This window comes from Panthera pardus, unplaced genomic scaffold (genome assembly GCF_024362965.1).
Source record: "Panthera pardus isolate Hobbes unplaced genomic scaffold, ASM2436296v1 HiC_scaffold_20, whole genome shotgun sequence".
Classification (NCBI taxonomy): Eukaryota; Metazoa; Chordata; class Mammalia; order Carnivora; family Felidae; genus Panthera; species Panthera pardus.
In genome coordinates, this window is record NW_026526766.1 from 1,796,975 (window position 1) to 1,821,821 (window position 24,847).

General features: G+C 51.1%; 1 protein-coding gene across 1 annotated transcript; it reads left to right on the plus strand.

The window, feature by feature from the left end:
• Positions 1-7,493: 7,493 nt before the first annotated feature.
• On the plus strand, positions 7,494-23,915 carry PTPDC1 (protein tyrosine phosphatase domain containing 1). Its single transcript, XM_019434328.2, is given in 10 exon segments — positions 7,494-7,745; positions 8,213-8,384; positions 10,180-10,260; positions 10,481-10,599; positions 11,566-11,703; positions 13,402-14,078; positions 14,080-14,637; positions 17,884-18,069; positions 19,612-19,722; positions 22,083-23,915. Coding segments are annotated over 10 exon segments (2,373 nt in total). The 5' UTR covers positions 7,494-7,531; the 3' UTR covers positions 22,200-23,915.
• The last annotated feature ends 932 nt before the right edge of the window (positions 23,916-24,847 follow it).

Below are 24,847 nucleotides of genomic sequence, written 5' to 3' on the forward strand. Positions count from 1 at the left end.
TGTGCCCCAGGAGCCTGCAGATTTTTTATCACACAGTATTTTCGAGTAATAGTTGAAATTACTTTTCTGCCTTCAAGGTGCTCAGGTGCCCAGACAGGTTAGAACAAGCACATACAATAATTTTCAAATAAGGTTTTCTCTGCTCATCCTGGAATTAGAGACCAGTGTCCCATACTGGGACGCGGGCTGCCGCCATCTTGACAGCTGCCAAGCTGGGGGGGTGGGGGGCGTGGGGCAGGGACAGGCAATCAGTCATCAGAATGGTGTGGTACTGGCATAAAGACAGACATAAACCAGCGAATAGAGTAGGGATCCCAGAAAAAAAACCCCTTGCATGTGTGGTTAAATGACTTTTGCCAAGGATAACGAGTCCGTTCATTGGTGTAAAGACAGTGTTTCCATCAGTTGGTGGTGGAAAGACCGGGTGTACATGTGCAAAAGAGTGATATTGGGCCCTTACCTTATGCCTTGTGCAAAAATTAGCTCAAAATGGATAAAAATCCTAAACGTACGAGGTGAAAGTATAAAACCCTTAGAGGAAAGGCCTCGTGATGCTGGAGTTGGCAATGATTTCTTGGCTGTGACACAAGAGCACAAGCAACAAGAGAAAAAAATAGGTAAATCAGACTTCATTAGAATTTAAAACTTCTGTGCTTCAGAAGATGCTGTCAGCAGAATGAAAAGTCAGCCTACAGACGGGAGAGACTGGAAATCACAGAGCTGTCTAATCAGGGACTAACATACAGAATGCATAAAGAACTCCTGAAGCTCAGCAACCAGAAACAAACAACCTGACTCAGAAATGGACAGAGGACTTGAGTAGATGTTTCTCTGGAAAAGATACACAGATGTCTGATAAGCACATGAAAAGCCTATTTTAACTGTTACGGAAATGCAGATCAGAACCACAGTGAGATAGACTGCGTATCCACCCGCATGGCTGTTACCAAAACGAATGAACTAACCAGAAGTAAGAGGTGTGGCTGAGTGAGAGACTGGAGTCCTTGCATGTTGCTGGTGTGGTAAATGGTTTTACTATGGAAAACAGTATGGCAGTGTCTCAACAAATAAAAAAAAATAAATATATGACCCAGCAGTTCCACGTGTGGGTATATACCAAAAGAATAGAAAGCAGGGACTCGAGCGGATATTCGTCCACCCACGTTCATACAGCGTTCACCATAGCCAGAAGTTGGAAACGAGCCGTGTATCCATCGGCAGGTGCACGGGGAAAACATGGTGTGGCACATACACACAGTGGAATACGATGCAGCCTTAGAAAGGAAGGAGATTCTGACACCTGCTACAGCATGGATGAACCTTGAGGACATTATGCTGAGTGAATAAGCCAGACACAGAAGGACAAATACTGTGTGATTTCTCTTATACAGGAACTACAAGAGTCAATTCCATAGGGAGGGCGCTGGGTCGGGGGGCGGGGGGGTAGTTAGTGTAATGGGGACAGAGTTTTGGTTTAGGAAGATGAAGTTCTGGAGATGGTTGGTGGGGACGGTTGCACAATGTGAATGTACTTAATGCCATTGTACACTGAAAATTGACTAAGATGGTCAATTTTATGTTCTGTATATTTTACCACAATTAACAAAGGGAAAAAGGAAGGCACTCTCTCTTCCTCTTCTTTTCTCTTCCCTTCCGGAACAAGTCCATGTAAAAGCCACTGGCAGGGCCACGAGATGTGGCTGAGGGCAACAGCAGGATGGCGAGCATGTGAGAAGCTAACCTGACTCAGGGAGTCAGAGCCTGCCTGGGGTTAGCAGGGCTCCTGTGTGTGGCCGGGTGGCCCCGTGTGGAGCATCAGAACACACACAGGGCCCGGGCTTCCCTGAAGGTGGTGGCAACAGCCGTGAGGGGAGAAGGGTCGCACAGAGGGTCCTGGTTAAGGATGACAGAAACGTAGAGGGGCCCTGTGTGTTGGATTGGAATTCATAGTACTAGGGTGAACTCAGTTTCCAGTTGATGATGCACGCACGTAGAAATAAACGTGGCTGGGGCGCCTGGGGGGCTCTGTCGGTTAAGCGTCCGACTTGGGCTCGGGTCATGATCCTGTGGTTTGTGGGTTCGAGCCCCACATCGGGCTCTGTGCTGACAACTCGGAGCCTGGAGCCTGCTTCGGATTCTGTGTCTCCCTCTCTCTCTGCTCCTTCCCCACTCGCGCTCGGTCTCTCTGTCAAAAATGAATAAACACTAAAATTTTAGAAATAGTGTGGCTGCAAACATGTGGAATGTGTGCATGCGTGTACATATTTTTTTTTTAAGTTTATTTCAGAGAGAGAGAATGATCAGGGGAGGGGCAGGGAGAGAGGGAGAGAGAATCCCAAGCAGGCTCCACACTATCAGCACAGAGCCCAACCTGGGGCTCAAACTCACAAACTGTGAGATCATGACCTGAGCCAAAAATCAAGAGTCAGACACTTAACTGACAGAGCCCCCCAGGTGTCCCACGTGTTCGTATCGTTTAGCTCTGTGTGCTGAGCAGGCTCGCTGGCGGCAGCATGCCCATAGCCACGAGCACACCCAGCACCCAGACTTGGTTCCTAAATGCTGTTCTTCACCCATGAACCCCCCCAGGCTCCGTGGGTCTAATCGTGAGGAAACAGACACATTCTGCAAGCTAAGCGCCTGTACTCCGCAGAAATGAGGGGCGTCAGAGTCCAGCAAAGACTTTGGAGCTTGCTCTAGAGAGTGAGAGACAGGACAGCGGGTACAGCATGTGGTTCTGATGCTGTGGCGTGTTTGCCGTGAGCAGCACTGAGGTCACCAGGGAAGCTCCAGTGAGGTCTGAGGGATAGCGGCGACTGGTCACGTATCAGTCGTCGTCTGATCTGGGGGAATCTAGAGGTTGTCTTTGTCGAAACATAACGCTAAATTATTTGGCGTATTGGGCGGCGTGTATGCAGCGTATTCTCAGACGGTTCAAGAAAAAATATTCTTTGTATTGTCTTTTTATTTAAGTTTGAGGTTGCTTCAAAATAAAAGATAACGTCTTTTCCAAAAAAGTTTTTAAATTGAAACTAAATTGCCCGACTGTGTGGCATGCTGCTGAGCAGTCCGAGACAAAACTCACGAAGAGGCCATCGGAGACCTTTGCTGGAACAACTTTCCATGGATGGTGGAGGCCAGAGGGATACGGGTGGAAACTGAGACACGCAGCGGCAACCACAGTCCACTTTTCAGAGTGTTGGCTGTGAAGGGGGACGAAAGGGCCTTGGAAGCGGGGGGCTGTGGGGAAGGGTCTGGACACAGTGACATGTGCTTGGAAAATCGGGAAGCCACAGCCCAGGTAGGGCAAGTTTTGGAGAAGTTCTGTCTTCAGATATCTGAACATATTTGAACTCTTGCAGAGTCAAAGAGATGCTTCGTGTTAACTTTTAGAGGAAAGAAGCAGAGCCGGAGTTCACAGAGCGGGTGGCTCTGACTGGACGTCGGAAGACACGCTGACCTATCCAGCAGCTGGACGCTTGTTACTCCTGCGAGAAGCGAGCCCCCTGGGGTAAAACTTGGCAGGCAGACACGGCGCGGTCGGCGTCCTGCCCAACTCCTGGATGTGACTTCCCCGGTGATTGAGGGCTGGGGGCTGGGGCCCCGTGGATCTGCGGCTCTCACCACGCTCTTGGGCCCACGGTCACGTGATGTCGTTCAAGTAGGAAGTTCCCAGCCCTTTCTGAAACCTTGGATGTGAGAGAAATGACCGGTTCTTGGGGCTCCACGTCTGCTTTAACCGCCACGTGTGGGAATTGAGGAGAGGACAGTGGGGTTCTCTGTTGCTTACTGCCCTCATCACAGGGCTAGACGGTTTCACATTTGCAGTGACCAGGACATCCCGGTTCCATAAACATTATTCTGAACTGGGGAAGGTCTGATTGCCCACCTGCACACAGGCCATTGGCCGGGAGGGTGTTACGGCGTGGAGATGGGCACCTGGCACCCCCATTCTTCGCGCCTTGAGGGGCCGTTTGTGCGTTGGTGATGACAGCAGCTTGGGGCACAGAGGGTTGGTCGTGGGGATTATCCTTTATTGTTTTCCTACTTCTTGGAGCCTGGTTTCTTTTTAGACACAGCATATTTGGAAGTGAGGAGACGGTAAGAATAGTAGCAAGGTAGGGTCCCCATGAGTTTATATTTAGGGAATGTAGAAAACTGACATTTTTTTATTATGTATTTAGACAAATATGTTGGCAGAGCAGTGAAAACAAATGAGTTATTAGCAGGTGAGTGGGAAGGCCCTTGTGGCAAATAAATTAGAACTGTGGGCCAACAAGGAGCTTATGATAATGGTGTTTTCTCTGTGGCCACCAGGAAAAAACGCTCTTTACCTTTTAAGTGTCTGCTGACAGCATGGCCCTTCACAAATTACTCTGACTTTAAAAAATTCTGTTTTATATATAACGTAAAATAGGAATTAAAAGTCTTTTTGCTTCTGTTTATCTAAAGAGAAGTCTTCTATTTTTTTTTCCTATTGGGGATTTAAATATTAAAATGTTATTTCTAAGTGTCTGAATAGTTCATCATTAGCCGTCTATAATTCATCCCAATTATAAGTTATAATAATTTAATAGAAATAAATTCATAGATATAAATTATAAATTAAATTTTTTAGTGGATTTTTAGGTTGTACAAATATGCCTTCTTAATGAACACAAAAGAAGAGATCAGTTTGGTACAAGTATAATATCTTCTCTTCCAAGACTTTGAAAACAGTTTCTTTTGAATTGTTGCATGATTGATTTCCAGTGACTTTCTGTGAACAAAAACGTGGTTTTCGCAGGCCACAAGTTAAGGAGATGTGAGATTTCTGAGGTCAGGGAGGCGGAAACAAAGCATCTCTGAGATGGCTTTCCTCGATCCTATTTTAATGCCGTGTTTCTCTCTGACCTGAGAAAAAAACCTGTGTTGAGTTTTTCAAAATATTTCCCCTTCCAGTGTCTTCACACGTGGTTGTTGAAACGGGTGAAGACTCGACCAAATGGAAGTCTGAGCTTCAGTGGTGAAACCTGCTCACCAGCCACCTCACCCCTGGGGGTTTGCTGAAGGAGAAACGTGGAAATCAAAAGGTCCTGGGCCTGAAGTGCTTCTGTCTTGTCTGTAAATAAAGTCGGGGGTGGGGGCCTGAATGTCTGGCAGTGAAGACAGGAGTGGGTCAGTGGCGATGCCCCTGCGTGTGCGTCCCTGAGTGAGCGCCTGGGCGGGTGTGTAGAAGGACAGGAAACGGCTTGTGGTGTGCTTCCAGACTCGCCCAAGGCCCCATGCAGACAGCGGGAGGGGGGCTGTGAGGTCTCAGGGGACGGGTGGGAGAGGGGTCGTGCGCTCTCAGTGCATGGGCGGGAGGGGGCTGTGTGGTCTCAGGCAGGACTGAGGCACGCTCCCTACCAGAAAGCCGTTTGGCACGGGTAAAACCAAGTTTTCAAACGTGGATTTAGTCGTGATTTGGACATTTTGCCAGCGGGTGGTTTTGGAGGCTGAGCCTGCCAGGCAGTGGTGCTGTGCTAAGGGAGTGGGGGTGTCCAGGCGGGCCCCTGGGTGGACCCCAGCACCTCAGGTGTCCTGGGTGAGCCTGAGGACGCACTCAGAGGAGGGCCTGCACTCAGGGTGCCCGGGCGTCCGCTCGGTGCTGACTCGTTCAGGTGAGGTCGGCCCACTTCTGTGGATTTCACAGCAGAGATGGTTCTTGAGAGAACACGTGAGCCGTCCCTTCCTTCCTCAGCTTCGTCCAGACAAGTACTGCCCTCAGCAAAGCCATTTTCATTTTTGGAAGTGTTGAGAGCAACGTCGCTTGCACCCTCGTCTGGGGATGTCCTTAGTGCCGTAGACGTGAGGTGTCCCCTACTCCCCTACTTGAGGCTAGAGACTTCCCAGCTGCTGCTCGTGTAGCTGGCCTGCTGGGTCTCCCCACCCCCAGCTGCAGGAACCTGAACCCCGGCTCCCGCCTGTCCGCTCCTGTCCACTCGCGCCGCTGCTGTCCCAGTAGGCCCCTGGTTCTCAGCTCCCCACCCCGTGAACCACCGCCTGGAGGCTGGCTCAGACCCCCAGCCCCGCAGAGCAGAGGCTGTCCGCCCGGCCGAGTTAGAAGCCCTCAGACTCCAGCTCACCCCTGGTGCAGCCCCTTGAACTCTGAGCTCTCCTGTAGAGCTCTGTGGAACTGTGCTTTCTGGTCACTCACAGTAAGACGTTCTGGGGGCCTCAGTGGCTCAGTTGGTTGAGCACCTGACTCTTGATCTCAGCTCGGGTCTTGATCTTGGGGTCGTGAGTTCAGACCCTGCGTCAGGCTCTGCGCTGGTTGTGAAGCCTACTTAAAAAAAAAAAAATTCTTTTCCATCACTGTATATGAAATGACAAGGTCCTGGCACTATACGCAGAGTAGGAATTTGGGTGCCAGCTTAAGCTTTTCTGTCTCTCTTATTGGACAAAGTCTGTTGGGTTGAGGAGTTAGGCGTGCACTGTAGAAGGAGCTTTCTGACAGCATGACTGATCATAGAAATAGAACAAACATATAAGAGCTCGTTTCTCTGTGCACGCGGCTGAAACACCACCTGGAGAGACAGAGAGACGCAGAGAGACGGGGCAGGCGCAGCCCACATTCCCGAGGGAGGAGGCGGACTTCAGTGCTGGATTGTCTGTTCTCAGCTTGAAGCCTCCTCCTCACCCAGCTCCTGACAAGAATGTGGTACTTAGTGAATTTTTGCTGCACGCCTCCACCAGGACATTCCTGAAGCATTGTCCTCCCCCCCCCTCGCCCCCCCGCAGTCAGTGACAAAAGGCACAGAATTGCATCTGAGTTTCTGAGAGGCCTGGCTGTTGTCTCAGCCCGATAAAGGCATGACCAGGGATTGCGTTGTCACGTCCTGAAAATAAAAATACGAAAGTAAAGGTCTTCTGATTAAGACATCAGCGCTACACACGTCTTTATTTGTTCTGTCCCGGTATTTTTTAAAAAGTTCTATCGAGAAAATTACAGGGGGCTTTGGTTTTGAAGAACTGAATGGTGTTTTCATAACGTCACGAGCTGTACTGCGAATCCTTCATTATGGTTCACTTCTCTGCTCTGTGCACAGAGGGGTGGAAACCGAAGGGTTTTCAGAACGTTCAGAGAATAGATACGAGAAGAACAGCAGAATTTAAACCTTTTAAAGTGTGTATAAAAGGCAGTGTTTGTGTCATAAACACATTTTTCTTAATTCATCACAATGTGTTGTTAGATGTAATTCTTTGATCTGTCAGGACTTCAGCTGAGTCTGAGAAAAAAGAGACTCATTACAACTTAAGTATATAATCTACTGAAAATACACGTTCCTCTTCCCCCTGCTCCAACAATCCCTCCAAACTGCAGTCCATTCATGTGGGATTTCGAGGATGCAGCTCTGAGTGGGAATCAGTAGTTTCTTTGTTCGTCACCGTGGCAACAAGCCCGCCTATCCTGAGCGGCTGGTGGATCTCGCAGGCTGATCGCAGGCTGGTGCTCTGGGCTCAGTGAGTGAGTTGGTGGCGGAGCAGGCTGGCGCTGCCATCCCCGGCCATGCAGGACCTGCCCCGGCGGGGCTCTGCCCTGCCCTTCCTCAGCGCCTTCCTGCAGGGCCGCCGCCACTCGGCCTCGGACCCTGTCCTGCAGCTGCAGCAGGGCCGCCGGGGCTCCGCCGCCCAGACGCTGTCCTCGTCCTCTCTGCAGGTGATGGTGGCCGTGGCCTCCGTCCGCCGCGCCGACAGGGACTCAGCGTGCCTCCAGAGAAAAAGTAAAGCTCTTTTCCTTCTTTCAGATTGCCACAGCTTTGAGTATGAACTGAGACTGCAGGTGGCATGCTGTGTTGAGACCGTCTAGGTTTTGACAGTTAATTCTGCGTTCTGCTTTTTACCGTCTGTTGCACTCAGGGCTTCAGTGGACATGGAATAGGAGATAAAGTGATCGGATGTTTTGTGCTTTTTCACGAAAACATAATTTTTGAAAAAACCCATGCCCTTGTAAAAGATCTGCTTTTACGGTTTCTTCTTCTTCGCCACCAGTGTGACACGTGGAGGTGATCGTGTGCGAGCGCCTCTTCTGTGTCGGGAGGTCCTGCTCTTAGAGCACAAGACAGCGGTTTCACTGTGGCAGAACGAGGGGGTGCAGCAGGGCCGTCGTCTCCAATCCTGGAGGGCGTTCTCACGTTACTCTTCCATCTGGAGACTGGGTTTTGAATCTTCCCTTCCGTGTACATTCTAGGAAATCCAGGGCGTCCGACGCCAAAGTACACGAAGGTCGGAGAGCGGCTGCGACACGTGATTCCTGGACACGTGGCCTGCTCCGTGGCGTGTGGCGGCAGAGCTTGCAAGTACGAAAACCCGGCGCGCTGGAGCGAGCAGGAGCAAGCCATTAAGGGGGTCTACTCGTCCTGGTGAGTGGTCCTGGGCACCTGCGCAGGGCGGTGGGGCTGTGCAGCCTGCGGGCCGGCAGCTCCAGGAGCGGTGTGAAACCTCGTTTCCTCGTCGGTGAGATGGAAATAATAAAACCACCCCATAGCGTTTTTTTAAGCAAGTGAAATGACGTGTGTAAAGTATCTTAAAGAAACGGTAACCGGGGAGGTCTTACATGTCAGAAGTTACTGGAAATAATGGATTCGGCTCTAAGTTTGAGAAGTTACGAGGTGCGTGTGTGGTTTCCTGGTCTGACGCAGGTACCGTTGGCCTCCTGTTTGCTCCCGTCTGCCGTGTGAAAGGGCGCGCGTGGGTGCACACGCTGCCCATCTGCCTCGGTGGGGAGCCGTGCGCCACGTTGGCTCAGGATGGCGTAAGGCACACGCCTCGTGCGTAGCATGGGATGCGGCTCGCTCAGCATTCGGTCATACCGCTTTCTGTTCTTAACAGTGAACTGTCAAGTATGCCTGTTTTGATGTAGTGATACCTCTGAAAACGTCTGGTAATCAAGCCACATCATGTCTGAAACCCACTAAGAGTTCACCGTTTAAAGAACTCTAGCAGTGAGTCATTTCTTGCAGCGGGAATCCCACTTCCAGGTCAGACGTTTGTCGACCCGCTTACCCGACTGCACCCCGCGCTCTTGCGTCCTGGGCTTGCTGGTATGCGTGTGGTGGTGGAATCGGGTCGGCTGTCCCCACTGTTCCCCACAGATCGCATCCCAGCCTGAGAAGTGTGGTGAGAAAGCAAACAATGTTCCTGAGATGTGGTCGGACCCTAAATTTCTAATAATGCAGCTCAAGGCCACATGAATATTTTTGTTTCACTGTTGACTAATCCATCTGAGTCTTTCACCTCTGATGCTTTCATGGTCCTTCTGTCCTCGCCTTGGTCTAACTACTGCTGAATTTGGGGGGTCCCCGTTAAATGTCAGGACTTGCCCTGGGGGAGAGTTGCGGTATCCTTCTGGACCCTGATCAGCTCAGCCGATGTCTCTGTTACTGCTCAGGTTCATGTGGCCCACAGCCCCCGATGGACTGCCCGGTGTTTCTCACTAGAGCCCTAAGCAGGATCCGCTGTCTGTCGGGCCTCTGTCCATTCGTACATTCCATAAAAATCCATTCGTCTACAGGCCAGGCACTCTGCTAGACACTGTCACCTTATAATGTCATCTTCATGAAGCGCTGGAAAAGTAGACCTTGTTAATGTCCTTTTAGTGATGAGAGGATTGAGTCCGGAGCAACTAAGTAATCTACTACTTAGCTAGAAAGCAGAAAAGCCAGCGTTTGAAACCAGACCCGGCTGACCCCAAAGCCCAGATGTTTCGCTAAATCACAATAAGTCGGCATTTATTCATAACCACTCGCGCCAGGATTTGTGCTAAAGACTTTACACCCACACCTTGTCGAATTGTCATGCCAACCCCACGAGGCAGGCGTTATCCCTGCCTCACACAACGGGTGACCGGGGGGCAGAATTGCCTTTGATGCCCGATGAGGTGGCTCTGTCACGTCTGCTAGAATCTCATGAGAGTCCTTGAAAACACTCTGCTGCAGTCCACAAATACTTTACGGTCCTGGAATTTTTTCCAGGCTTTCAGGGTCTCTTAGAGCCCTAATTGTGATGCAAAATTGAAGCGAGAGCTGTATAAGAAAATTGTTCTACAACTGTTGAAATCGTAAAAAAAACAGGGACTTGATGACTCGTTCTCTCAGTACTTAGAGCTAGAACGTTCCAGGTTTTGTGTATCTCACCAGCCCCGTCCTCCCACCGCAGGGTCACTGACAACATCTTGGCCATGGCTCGCCCGTCCACTGAGCTCCTCGAGAAGTACTGCATCATCGAGCAGTTCCGAAGGTAAATGCTGCACGCTGACACACTTCGATAAGCCAGCTCGCGTCTCCTTGTCTGTCACTTTTGACTTCAAATGGTCAAAGAGTAGGCAGTGAAGGGCTTCTTTCAACTAGGAAGTTAAGGTTTTGAGAGTTATTAGTAATGTTTATTAATGCCAAAAGATGGTTGATTTTTTTAAAACTCTAGCTCTCAATATGGTAACTTCTTTCTTTTCTCCGGTAAGCCATGGCATAAAAACAATCATCAACCTGCAGCGCCCTGGGGAGCATGCCAGCTGCGGGAACCCCCTGGAACAAGAAAGTGGCTTCACGTATCTTCCTGAAGCTTTCATGGAGGCCGGCAGTAAGTCCCCCACTTCCCCTCCGTGAGTTACCAAGGACAGCACCCAGGCTTTCGCCCACTCCGCTCTTGGGTCAGAGGGTGATGGAATGAACGAACGCTTACTGTAGGCTCCCGACGGGGGAGATGAGCTGACTGATTCTAGATAATGCGACCATTCTTCTCTGGCGTTGCTGTTGAAAGTACAGGATTTCTTTTGTCCCGTGCGAGCAATCTTGGGAGGAGCCCTGTAGAAACAAAGCGTGCATGAATTGCCATCATAGTGTGCCAGACCTGTCCTACCCATCCGTCCCATCCCGTGGTACTGCTCTCTGTTCCGACTCAGACCACACGGCTTACTCATGGCAGCGGGACTGGAACACAGCACTCACTCATGCTGTTACTGAAGCCCAACTCTGCCCCTGGGTGGTACTCAGGGGTTCTTTACTGGGCAGTCCCAGGAGCCCAAGTCCGGGAGCCGAGGGATGGGGTCACTCAACACGTGCCATTCTCACCAGGCTGGAAAGGACCAGCCCAGGCCACTTTGGGGACTTGTTTCTAAGAAGCGTGTGCCTCGCTTTTTTGTCTCCACTAGGTGGAAAATCTGTATGCACCCAGCTTGTGCCACTTGCCAGTCCTTTAAACGCATTTCCACTCTTGAACAAGATGGCGTGCTGTCCTTCTGTGGCTGAGTAATTTGGGTGAAGGTCGTGGCCTTTATTAATCTGCAGTCCTGTTTCTCCTTAATTGTTTCTGGCTGAGTTTTAGCAGGAAATGTCTTGAGTAATAGAGAATGTGCTTTGTAAGAAATGCAAACAGTGAATTTACCGGAAATATAAAGAACCTATTATTTTAGCCTCCGCGTGCGGTGCAGCCAGCCTGCCTCACAGCTGTGCGCTTTTCACGAATCCACACGCTTCCTTCACATGGCTGCTCACGTACTGTCCTTTATGTTGATTTTTCTTCTCTGTTCTCTGTTTCATTGTCCAGTCTATTTCTACAATTTCGGATGGAAGGATTACGGTGTGGCATCGCTTACCACTGTCTTAGACATGGTGAAGGTGACGACATTTGCCTTACAGGAAGGGAAAGTAGCCATCCATTGTCATGCAGGGCTTGGTCGAACAGGTAAATTCTAGGAAGTGGACTTACTGTCTTAGAGCATATCTAAACCTGGACAGAGCGATGCTTCCTAATACGAGGAGAGAAGAGAAGTAGTTTTCAGAATCCTGTCAGAGTTTTGGATTCAAATGAAAGAAACCACTGAAAGAAATTTGAACTATCTTTGGAAAAGACAGTTTCAGTGACCATTTATTTGTGAGAGTATTTTTGAAAGACCTAGGACTGAAAACTCATCATATTTAGTAAACAGATAGGTTTCCACGGCTCACTAAATGATCCGTCTGGTTTTTCTTCTTCAAAGGAAAAAAAAAAACCCAACACTTTAATAGTTAATGTATTTTAAAAATGGCATTTTCCTTAACCAAAGTAATGAGAATAGAAAGCATTGTTTCATTTGGTGTGTTCTAGGCATTTTACACTTTTGTTTTTTTAAGTCTTTGGCAACAACGTGCACGTTGAAGGAGGTTAAGTAGTTTGCTACGCTGAGTAAGTGGCAGAGCCAGGATTTGAATTCAGGGCTGGAAGGATTTGGGTGGTGACGGGAGTCTATCTGTGCTTCAAATTCTATGTAAAAATCAATGATTTTACTTAAAAATGCAGCAAATCTCGGTGTAGTGCTGATACTATTACAAAAGCAAATACCGTAAGGTTAGAATCTTAATTGTAGCCTGGTCCAAGCAGACACCTGAGCTGTGCGCCAGCCCCCAGGTCTCCACGTGCCTGGGAGCGTTGGGAGGGCAGGGGCTCCGTCCTGCTTGCTTAACAGACTTGGCGAACCACACGCACGTCTTCTGATTTGCCTTTTATCTTGATATTACTCAACTGTTATTGTTGGATTAATTGATCAATTATCACCAGTATGTTATTCATTTTAATTTGATATTAATTAATGCAAATGTGTAATGTTTGTAATGCTAAGTTTGTTTTCTTTAATAACAAGTACTTACAGAATAAAGTTATATCTTGGTTTGGAGAAAAGTACTATTAGTATAGACGAAAAGTCCAGAAATAGACTGAATATGAATAATAATGCCCAGGCAAAAAATACCCAGAAAGGAAAAATGCCAGGCTGGGAATGTGGCAACAACTGATGGCAAAGCTGGCAGGGGTGGGAAGGAAGTGTGCAGGGAGGGGTGATAACGGAGGGATTGTGGTCCAGCCTCTGATCCTCCTGTTCCCCAGCCCCACGGGGACCACATCAAATCCACGGTCTGCTTTCTGCTCTGAACACCCTTAAAATATCCCATCCAGTCAGTCCACACACCTTGGTGGACCTTCCCCTCACATCTCCCTCATCCCCTCTCACTTCCTTGTCCCCCCCACCACACTCCCCCTCGTCCCCCCACCACACTCCCCCCCCGTCCCCCATCCCCTTTCCCCTCGCCACACTCCCCCTCATCCCTCATCCCCTTGCCACCTCCCCCTCGTCCCCCCATCCCTTGCCACACTCTCTTGGTCCCCCTCACTCCTGCATCCATCCCCATCACCCACACTGTCCTTCTCTGGGTAGAGAGATGACTGGATTCTCAGGGGCAGACGTGACATACAGACAGGGAATAAACACCTGTACAAGAAGTCAGTAAGTTACAGTGGCTCTTAAAATGATTCTTAATATGCTTTCCTAACACATACTCAAATTTTAAATCTTAAAGAGTGGTAACTAAACGATAACCTGCTTCATACCAATCTTCTCTTTACCTCTAGGCGTTTTAATAGCATGTTACTTGGTTTTCGCCACGAGAATGACTGCTGACCAAGCAATTATATTTGTTCGGGCGAAGCGACCCAATTCCATACAAACTCGAGGACAGCTCCTCTGTGTAAGGGAATTTACCCAGTTTCTCACCCCTCTCCGCAATATATTCTCTTGCTGTGACCCCAAGGCACACGCCGTTACTTTAGCACAGTATCTGATTCGCCAGCGGCATCTGCTTCACGGTTATGAGGCCCGCCTTCTGAAACACGTACCCAAAATTATCCACCTCGTTTGCAAACTGCTGCTGGATTTAGCTGAGAACAGGCCAGTGGCGGCAGAGGACGTGGCAGAGGGGCCCAGCCTGTGTGCGGAGATCGAAAAGACTGTTTCTGAGGTGATCACCATGCAGCTGGACAAAGAGTTACTGAGGCAGGGCAGTGACGCCTCAGACTCCTTGCCGCCCGCCGCAGTGGCCGTGGATTTTGAGAATCAGGATGTGATTCTCTCCAGCGAACAGCAGATTGACCCTCTTTGGAAGAGGCGGAATGTTGAGTGCCTTCAGCCCCTGACGCCTCTGAAAAGGCGATTCAGCTACAGCGACTCTGACTTAAAGAGGGCTGAGTCACTTCTGGGGCAGGGGGCAGCTCCGTGGACGGGGCCTGCCGCAGCCTTGCTTGGCCAGAACCCCCCGACAGCAGAAGCCCATAAGCCCCTGTCACACCCCCCAGTCTCCACAGCTCGATCTGAGTAAGGAAACGCTGGTCCGAAATACATTCTCTTTCTGGAATCAAGCTAAATTTGGAGGCCTGGAAGGACTCAGAGATGAGGGGTCACCGGGTTTCCATAGGGAGACTGCCGCGAAGGAAGTACAGCGGAGTAGAACCTTCTCCTCGGGGGTTTCAGGTCCCTACAACCCTGGGGATCCAGTGAGACCCAGCTTTGCAGATGTCCCTCAGGAACCGGACCGTTGTCCCCAGCAAGCGCCCCGTCTGTGTGGAGCTCCCGCCGCTCACTGCTCTGAGACTCCCCGCAGCCCCGGGGACTGTGACTTCCTCTGCAAAGTACCCTCCTCGGTTGGACCCACAGCCCAGGAAGGCAAAGACCTGCCTGAGGTCGCTGCGCACGCTGCTTCGCAGGCTGAACCGAGTGCCGAAGCCAGGAGAGTCCTGGCGGCCAAAGCCCTGGCAGATCTCAGTGAGCTTGCAGAAGAGGAGGGCGTGAAAAGGAAGGTGGAGATGTGGCAGGTACTTATATTTCACTTAACTAATGTGTGGGAAACACTGAGGTCGGAGCCGAAACACAGAGTCTTACCAAGTTTAAGTGTGACAGGGATCTGAAGACCTGTTTGTGTAACACTTAACTTGGGACCTTGAGGTTTCCCGGTGTGTGTGTGAAAGAAAGGGCTCGGCGCCTAGTACTTAGGGTGCTTGAGTGAGCAGGGTGTGGGTGCTCGTTGACGGGTCGGGCGGGGGGCTTCCTTCTGGCTGGGCCTGTGAGACCTGGCCCGGGGGCCGCTCTGAGCATCTCTAACCTGAACTCAGGTCAGGGAGCTGCACCTGGAGAACCACGGAGAGAGGTTCTTTCCCCGAGTCGTGGACCCAAGTGCTGAGTGAGGTGGGGGGGTGGGGGGTGATTCCACAGAGCAGACGGGAGCAGCCATGGAGTGCCTTTGTGCTGTCACTTTTTCTTGACCTTGGGTCTTTGGGGTCCATTCCTTGGCTTTTAAGTTGGAATGTGAAATTTTAACCCCTTTCTGTGGTGCACTTTCATTAGAAACACAGTCTCAAATCAGCTGTACTCTTCACCCGGCATGAGCAGCTAGTGTAGACAAAAGGCAGGCCTTCCCACATGGTTACCAGAAGCTAGTAAACCACCCAGGTGTGGAGCTGACAGGCCTGGCTCCGTGGGATCTAGGCTCCTTAGCCCATAATGTCCCACAAATCATTCGCGTAGCTGCTCCTGTGTATTCTAAGTTAATAAGCAAGGCACGTGCACTTTCCAGGAGGGTCGGAACCTTCCAGGTGCAGAGGTGGGAAGCTGAGGCAAGGAACCTCGCACCCGCTTACGGCCGTGTCACCGCAGAGCAAGTGCTCGTTGTCATCAGAGCCACGGGTGTTTGCCGAGTGAATACCTAACACACACGGATTTCCCACAACATGAAGCCTTTTCTTTCCGCTCCAAACTGAACAAGCCTTTTGCTCAGTCTGTGGGCCCCTCCTTTACGTGGCCGTGGGCCACAGAGCTGGTGGCGGGACCCCTCGTGGGCCAGCCCTGCGCGGCTGGACTGTCGTGTGAAAGCATTTCCTAGAGGTGAACACAGCCCCTTGGTTTAGATAGGCTTGCCCTCTGTTTCCTTTTCTGGATTTCATCATGGACCTTTGAGCAATAAGTCCAGTTAGTTGAATTCTGTGATTTGGACCACACAGTGCTGCCTGTTCCCTCTCATCTGCTGTTACGTCACCTGCTCTCGCAGGAACCCGTAAGGCAGGGGATACCCCACAGATTCTTTGTTAACTTAACAGTCCTCATGAGTTAAGCATCACAGACCAGGAAATCAAGGGTCACAGGGGTCAGGTCCTGTGGCCGAACACAGCTGCGCGGGTGCAGCTCAGAGAACTGCATTCTGTCGTGTCAGAGAACGTGACAATGTGACGGCATTTTACTGGGCGAGCCTTTGGTTCGTGCCGTCCCGCCCAGCCTCTGGTCACACTGCGCACCAGATCTGCCCTGCATGTGATCGGTGGGGAACGGGGCCCCACAGCCGAACTTCATGGCCTCTTTATGAGATAATGAAGAGGGACCTGGAGCCGGGGGACCCGGCAGCAGCGCGGCAGGAGCCTCACGTCTGGGGTCCAGCCAAACGCGGGGAATGCTGTGTGCCCCCTTCTCACTTCGGGCCTCTGAGCGAGGGCCCCCTCCCCTGGGCTGCACGTGTGCCCTTTGGGCCTCCAAGGACGGTGAATGAATGCATGTGGCAAGTATTATGCATATTACTGTAGCACACACGCACCGTATTGACTGAAACCTAGGTCTGAACCCCATCAGAAGTTAAAACTCTTCTTTTCCCTGCTCTCTGTGAGGTCAGCATTTAAAGCCGCCTGCAGGCGTTTGGGGTGTGGGCAAGACTTCTGGTCACTCCCCCCATCGGATCTCAGAACGCGGGCTTGTCCCGTGTTCACATGGGACTCCGGAAGGGAATTGGAAAGAAGTGCATTTGCCCCGCTTGTCGCCTTCTAAGCTCTTTGCTGGGGCCGTCTTGGGGGGTTTAGTCGGAGCTCTTCTCACCCAGGGTAACGCAGATGTGCTCTCAGTCACGCTTTTTCCTCTGCCGTTCCGCTTCATTGCGGTGAGTATTTCTGCTTTGTTCCAAGCACCCTGAAAAGGAAGGCTCCCTCTCCCTCTTCCTGAACAGTTTCTGTGGTTTCAGGGTGGGGTGCAGAGCTTAGCGCTGAGGCCAACCCTCCCTCTGTGGTGGGGGGGGGGGGGGTGGGGGGCTGGTTCTTGAGCAGACCTTCAGCTAAATCGGCCCAACATGCAGGGCCCCCAGCTTCACAGACCGAAACTGAGGCTCAGAGAGATTCAGTGTCTCAGCCCAGTGTGCCACCTGCTGGTGGGGGCACTGGGAAGGTCCCGATCCACAGCCTGGAGCCCGGGACTGTCACTCGTGGACAGCCTGAGGGCCTTCAAACCTCAGTGGTGCTGCCTCTCTGTCCCTCCCTCTCCCCCTCCCCTTTCCCTTCTCACCCCTCCTCCTCCTCATTTCCCTCTCCTTCCCTTCCCCTCCCTCTCCCCTTCTCCCTTCTCACCCCTCCCTATTCCTTTTCTCCCTCCCCATCCCCTCCCCTCCCTTTCCTCCTCACCTCTCCCTCCTCACCTCTCCCTCTCCCTTTACCCCCTCCCTCCTCCTCTTCCTCACCCCTCCGCTCCCACTCCCCCTTTTCTCCCTCCTCTCCTCTTCCCCCTGTCCTTCCCCTCCTCTCACTCTCCTACCTACCCCTTTCCCCTCCCCTCTGTCCCTCTTCTCTTCCCCTCTCCACTCCTCCCCCTCCTCTTCCCCTCCCCTTCTCCCTCTGCACTCCTCCCCCTCCCCTTCCCCTCCCCTTCTCCCTCTCCCCTCCCCTTCTCCCTCTCCCCTCCCCTTCTCCCTCTCCCCTCCCCTTCTCCCTCTCCCCTCCCCTTCTCCCTCTCCCCTCCCCTTCTCCCTCTCCCCTCCCCTTCTCCCTCTCCCCTCCCCTTCTCCCTCTCCCCTCCCCTTCTCCCTCTCCCCTCCCCTTCTCCCTCTCCCTCTTCTCCTCTCCCCCTCTCCTCTCCTCTCTCCCTCCCCCTCTCTCCCTCCCCTTTTACCCTTCTCCCTGTCCTCTCCATCCCTCCCCTCCCCTTTCTCCTTCTCCTTCTCCTTCTCCCTCTCCCTCTCATTCTTCCTCTCCTTCTCCCTGTCTTTCTCTCCTCCCTCTCCCTCTTTCTCTTCCTCTTTGTTCTCTTCTTTTTAGAAAGAACTGAATTCCCGAGACGGAGCTTGGGAAAGAATATGTGGTGAAAGGGACCCTTCCATCCTGTGCAGTTTAATGTGGTCTTGGGTGGAGCAGCTGAAGGAGCCTGTGATAACCAAGGAGGACGTGGACATGTTGGCTGGCAGCCGCACAGAGGCCGCAGAAGCGTTGTTTTTGTTAGAGAAGGTAAGAGGCTGTTGGCCAGTTGATAAGTTAACCAAGGCCCACAAAGTGCGGGCTTCGTGCTCAGAACTCTCGCGGAAAAGGGAACTTGTGCCGAATCCCATATCTGGGGCTCATTTAGGTTTTTCCAAGGCGGGAAGAGATGCACACCCAGCATAACACTTAGAAGATGCAAAACCAGGGGCGCCTGGGTGGCTCAGTTGGTTAGGCGTCCGACTTCGGCTCAGGTCATGATCTCACGGTCCGTGAGTTTGAGCCCCGCATCGGGCTCTGTGCTGACTGCTCAGAGCCTGGAGCCTGTTTCGGATTCTGTGTCTCCCTCTCTCTCTGACCCTTCCCCGTTCATGCTCTGTCTCTCTCTGTCTCAAAAATAAATAAATGTTAAAAAAAAAAATTTTTTTAAAAAAAGAAGATGCAAAACCAAAAAGGGAAAATACCCATGATTCTAGGAACACCACTTTGAACATTTTCAAGTCCTTTCTTTCAAACATTTGTTAAGAAGCTGCAAATCCTTTCAGAAACAACTTCATATTTCATGTTTCAGACACACACGCTCGCACGCGACCTTATAGATGAGGACGCCCCGTGTCTGGAGTCCATTTGCCAGGCTGCCCTCTGAGCAGCTGCCTGACAGAGATGAACCTGGAGGGGAGACAGGGGGAGGTCACCCCTGGGGCGTCGGCCAGGCCCTCACTGGGTCATAATTTCCGTTTTCAGCTTTGTTCGCCTCCACGGCCCAGACAGAGTGCAGCCCCACCTTATAGGGAAGAGGGGCAGCGTGTATAGAGCAGGACTCGAACTCTGATCTGGCACAAAGCTCGTGCCCATCTGTCACACGGCACCCGCCCCGGGTTCCACGGCCTTCACTGCCATCCCCGCATGCAGGGCACTTACGTTATTTCAAGTTGTTACCCCTCCACACAGCCCTGTAATGTTGAGTTCTGCTTGCGGGTCCTCTGCGTTTCAGATCAGGTCCTTACAGTAGATTTCAGAAGCCACAGCAGGGGCGCCCGTACTGGGCGCAAGTTCTTCCAGTGCTGAGGTGTCTCCTTTGCTTCTCTGAAGTGAACAGCCCCCGGGGGGTCAAGCCGGACACCCCCCGTCCTTCCCCTGAGGTTCCAGCTGGCGCACTGCTGGAGGCCACAGCACTGTCTGTCTGTCCCCCGTGCTGGTCCTCCTGTCTATCCCAGTGCTAAGTCAGCATTCGGTAGCTGCACAGAACCAGTTTTGTCCAGAAATAAGCGGATCGTCTCTGTTCACGGCAAGGAAGACATTTGATCTGCAGTGACACTTGCGTGCGTATTCACTTTTACTCTGTATAATAACTCGGCAGCTTGGATTTTATCTCCTGAAAGCTTTTCAGATGACACTAACACCCAACAGTGAATATCGATAGAGCCCTTGGTAGGTCGTTCAGTATCAGAGGTTATGAGTACTTGGTCACAACCAGTTCCTGGCTCTGCGGTTGCTTTGAGTTTATTTCTTGAGGCATTTTTCAAACCGCTTGTTTGATTTTGATTTTGATTTTGATTTCTGCAAACACAGGGCCAGCACCAGACCATTCTCTGCGTGTTGCACTGCATTGTGAACCTGCAGCCCATCCCTGCGGATGTGGAGGAGGCCATCCTTGCCCGCGCCATTAAAGCCTTCACCAAGGTGGGTCACACGCCGCAGGGGGCATAATCCAGAGGTCACTCACCTGCTCTGAAATAAAACTTTCAGCTGTTTTTCCTTAATGGAAGTGTGTTTGACATTTCTCAAATGTAGTTGTAGACTTTAGCCAAAATATATTAATTTCCCAACAGTGCTATCAGAAAGAGATGAACTTTTTGAAGAATGCTGGAACAGAGAGCTTTGATAGAGAAACACTTGGATATTGAGAAAATACTTCTAAATCACATGCCTGGTAGGAGTCAGAGAGTCTTTTCTGGTGGAGGAGTTCTGCCTTGGGCATAAACAAGTAACCGGCCCCTGAGAATCCAGCATCCGCCATTGATGGCCCGGTCCCCTGTCCTGTTAGCAAATCTAAGCAGAAAGTGAAAGAGGGGCACCTGGATGGCTCGGTCGGTTAAGGGACCGACTTCAGCTCAGGCTATGATCTCACGGCTCGTGAGTTCGAGCCCCGCGTCAGGCTCTGTGCTGACAGCTCAGAGCCTGGAGCCTGCTTCAGATTCTGTGTCTCCTACTCTCTCTGCCCCTCCCCCGTTCACACTTTGTCTCACTCTGTTTCTCAAAAATAAATGTAAAAAAATAAAAAAAAAACTTTTAAAAAAAAGAAAGTGAAAGAAAAGGTTCCTTCGTATGTACGCCCTTTTGGCTTACAGCAGTGCTTCCTGGCTGAAGCAAGAAGCCAGGTCCATGCCAGGGGAAAAGGCACCCCTTACCCCGCAGCCTCTCATAGGCCATGTGGAAACGTCATTAAACAAAGAGTCCCGCTTTTCAGTGACAGCATCTGTGGTAAATATTAGTGATGACACTAGTTATGTTTGTCCGCGATCACAGCGTCTTCCCCTCCGCTCTCCAAGGTGCTGTCCTTCCTGCAGCTTCCTCGTTACCCGCGGGGTCTTTGTGGCACTGACCACCCTGGTCTCCTGGTCTCTTGTTGACAGTTTCCAGAGCCAGTGGCTCAGACCCAGGGTGCATGGTCCTTCACATCTGCATTTATGTCTTCAGGGACCGTGAGGCCACCTGCCCTTGGGGAGGGCTTAGCTGGATGCTTAGCAAAGTGAACAATTCAAACCACTACTAAGGTTAATGAGAAGTCTTTGCAGGTAGGATAGACAGTATGATTTCCTTTCTGAATTTAATTGAAAAAAATTATTAGTGTTTGTTTCTCTAAAAGTGGTGGGAATTCTGTACAATTTCTGTTGGCCTTTTAGAGGATCCTAATGAAAAGTTAAACATAGCAGCTGTTGCAAACCCAACTGTAAAGAGGTTGGGAGATGTTGGGTGTCTCCCCGGGTGCATGGTCTTGTGAGCAGGGGCCCCGACCGCTCTTGTCCAGGGCTGGCTCTTTGAAGAGAGCTGTGCAGCAGCTGCAGCCATATGAGGAAGGTCCCGGTACCCTTTGTCCAGAGCTTTCCAGGCCCACTGCGGCCCCTCATCAAACACTGGGGTCACCTAAGCCTGGAGTCATCGGCTGTGATGCAAAGCCCTTGTGTGCGTGGCCTCCGCCTGGGCCGCTGCGTGTCACCCCCACCTCGTCAAGGATGGGGATGTGGAGGGCAAGGGGCCCCGTGATTGGGACGCACACACTGTCTGGAGTCGTAGACTTGTTTGTCTCTGAGCCGGTGGTCTTGTGTCCACAGATGTGCTAGCCGGGCACAGCCTTCCTGCACCCCCTCCGGAAGAGGGGTTACTGACCGGGTGGCTCGTTTCTGTGGGTGTGGGTGTGGGTGGAGGTGTCCCGTTCTGTGTCCTACCATCACTCAACCCTTTGTCCCGGTGAACACGGGCAAACAGTCCATGAGCACGGACACGGTACCTCCCCACCAAGGGGTGAGCTGGCTGGCTTCTGGGACGGTTTTCTGTGTGGCAGATGAAGCCGCGAGCCTCTGCCAGCTCCTCCCGGAAGTGCTAAGGTGGGGGGGGGGGGGTCCGTCCCGTGTCACGGAGGTCGGCTGTGAGCTGACGCAGCATGGCTGGCAGGTGGAAAGCCGGACTCCCTGTCAGGTGGCTGCGGTGCAGCCGTGCGGCTGTTGTGCTCTTCCCTGTGCCACCAGCAGTTAGTGTCAGATTCACCACTCCGCCCCCGTGGCTGCCCTGCCTCAGTGAGTGGACCTGTCCAGGCGCTGGATTGAATCTTTTGTTTTCATTCATAAGTTTGCCTTTGGCACAGTCAACAGTTCTCATACAGTCTCTCGGTCATAATTAACGTGGGACGTGAGTTCTGTGTGTTTAGTTGAATATAACTGTGTTTGTAAGTCAGGTTTTCTCCACCCCCTTTCTTTCCTACCAAAACAGGCTGATTAAAATTCTGTTACGGTGTCCTGAATCCATATATTCTTTGTCACCAGGTTAATTTTGACTCTGAAAATGGACCAATAGTTTACGACACCCTGAAGAAAATATTTAAGCACACACTGGAGGAGAAAGGGAAAATGACAAAAGATGGCCCTCAGCCTGACGTTTAGTGACGCTTCCCCACGGCGGACACTCCAGACCCGGAGACCCAGGCGGCGTTCGTGCGTACAGATGAACAGGAAGGGGGGTGTGGAGCCGTTTCGGCTCCCAGCACTTTATCTCAGACATTCTTGGTTTGTGCAAAGAACACTCATTTCTGTTGTGAGCGATTATTTATTTCAAAATACCCTTGAGCTACATTTTTGTGTTGAAAAATTGCCATAATGTTGGTGCCACTTTCTTGTATTTATTTAACTGAATTAATATTGTGTTAATATGTTAAGTACACGGTGTTTACATCTTTATTCTTTTTGACATTTTGGAAAAAGTTGTAATTCTTCTTTCCAAAACAGTTATTTTATTGATGGAGCTCTTGCTGGAGTTTTTACCAAGTAGGTAATTTTAGCAGTAAAACTTCACTGTGGATCCGTGAGCCTGATCCATGACCTGAGGAAGTCACAAAGTGTCTTCAACTATTTTGTATTTGTTAATAAGAAGGCGATTGATAACATTTTTAAAGGATTTTTTTAATTTGGAAATTTTTTTTTTTTTTTTTTTTTATAAATGTGTCAAAGGGTTTCAAAGTATATTATTTTTTGGAGTGATTTAGTTTTGTGTTAAGGGTGGTCGTGAGGTGGTTGGGATTTTTTTTACTGTAGGAAGTAGACTCGGGCCTCCAGATGGCCTTGCTGATGATCTCTCCACACATCCAGCCTTACTCTCTCCAAACAGCGTCTTCGCAGGAAGTGGTCAGGCAGACCCTGTGCTGACGGTGTGAGGTGTGAGGGCCGCACGGATCGGGCATCAGGCCCAGGCAGGCACTGTGCTGACGGTGTGAGGGCCACGCAGCCCGTACCTCCCACCTCCGTCCTTCTGCAGACCCCGCTGCCCTAGGGCCCTGTCTTCTGCCACTTTTCACTAGGAAAATTAAGGTTCTTAAACTGAAATGTGAGCACGTAGCCTGCATTCACCATGTGGGCTTTAGTTAAGAAGTAAGTAAACTATTTGCTGCCTGACTAGTAACTTTGTGTTCTAGTAACGGGTTCTTTGTGGACCGAGCTGTCATTCAGCAGTTGAGGCTGTAACAAACGTGTGCGGTTATCAGAGGCCAGGCCGCACAGGGTGATCGTTTTTCCCAACAGATGTGATACTAATCAAACCAGTTTCACACTAAAGCTGTCACGTAATTTTAGAGACAGAAACTTGGGGGAAGCGAGACTAACCTTGGATGAGATTCTCCAACTCCTGCATCTCTGAAGCCGGCACTGGCACATCAGAAACGTTTTAGTCATTATGGGTCTTACTGACTCTGGCGGCAGATGCTGAATGCCGTCTCCTCCTACACTGTTTGAATTTTCTTGGGAAACCAGATCCAGTGAATTTTAATGAACTGGGTTGCCTGTTGCTGAGATTTCTCATTTTTAAGTGCCTGATCTGGGAAAGGGGAGAAAAGATAACATTTTATCCAAAGGTACATTATAAAAATATGTTTTTTACCCAAAAAGATGTTTACCCACATGTCTGTCAGTGTCACACGGACGAGGGCCAGCAGGGTTCATTCGACAAGTGGCTGTTGGCCTGTGTCTGCGATGGTCAGGTTAGAGGACGGATCCCGCGCAGCCACAATGTGACCACGGCCTCACGCCAGCCTGAGGAGGCTGGTGGGACAGGTAAACCAGGCTGTCTCCAGGTTTTGTATTTACTCGAATAAAAGTGCAAACAACAAACCATAAGGCTCGTATGTCTTTAGCTTGGAGCTGTTGAGACCCTGACGATACGGAGGTGCCCTGGGAGGAGATGACCCTGTGGGCTGTGGTCAGCCCAGACTTTGCTGGTTCCAGACGAGCAGGTGGGGGTGGGAGGGGAGCAGGGCTCCAGGAGGAAGGAGTGAGGGGGGTCTTGAGGTCAGCGGGGCTCCTGCCTTTCCTGTATTGGAGTGGGTGAGGAGTTCTCTGTAGCCCAAAGGAAGGACCTGCGGGGTGGGGGATTCAGCTCCAGGGCCAAGAGCGCACACATCCAGAACTGACCGCCATGGCCGCGCACGCGCTCTGCCTCAGGCCAGAGAGAAGTATTGTTCACACTTGCCTGATGAAGGAGTCCTGGTCTGACGGCCCCCAGACCCCATGCTCTTCCCCCCAAAGCCACCTGTGTGTGGCGTGCCCGGCAGGGACCGCAGGGCCCTTTCAGCATTGGGCTCTGTGGTGGCACCATAGAGCATCGTGTTGTTTGTGACTTAGCAATGGTCTCCATCCTCTGGAGCAGGCTGGGCTGCCGTGGTGCTGTCATGTGATCTCAGCATATCACACTTGGGAAGCGCGGGACTTCCTGTCCAAGAGCTCGCTGGTGCTACTGGTTTCCAGACCGCTCTATCTGTTTGCAGAACTCAGAGACACGCTGTGATGTGCCGAGTCGTGTCTTCAGCCAGCTTCCCGGTCTTAACCTCAAGAAGACCGGGGTCCACAAGAAACCACGTGTCATACGTCATCGAAGTTTCTGTTTGCTCTTGAATGGGGGACACCTGCTTGTGCACGTGTTTGTGTCCTGTTTCAGCCAGTTCTCTGGATGTCCGAAGAAATCTCCAGAGCCAGTACGCAGCAGACAAAGTGCTTGCCCCAAGTTCTTGATGTCTGAAGGCCCCCAAGTAATTTTGGGAATTGAT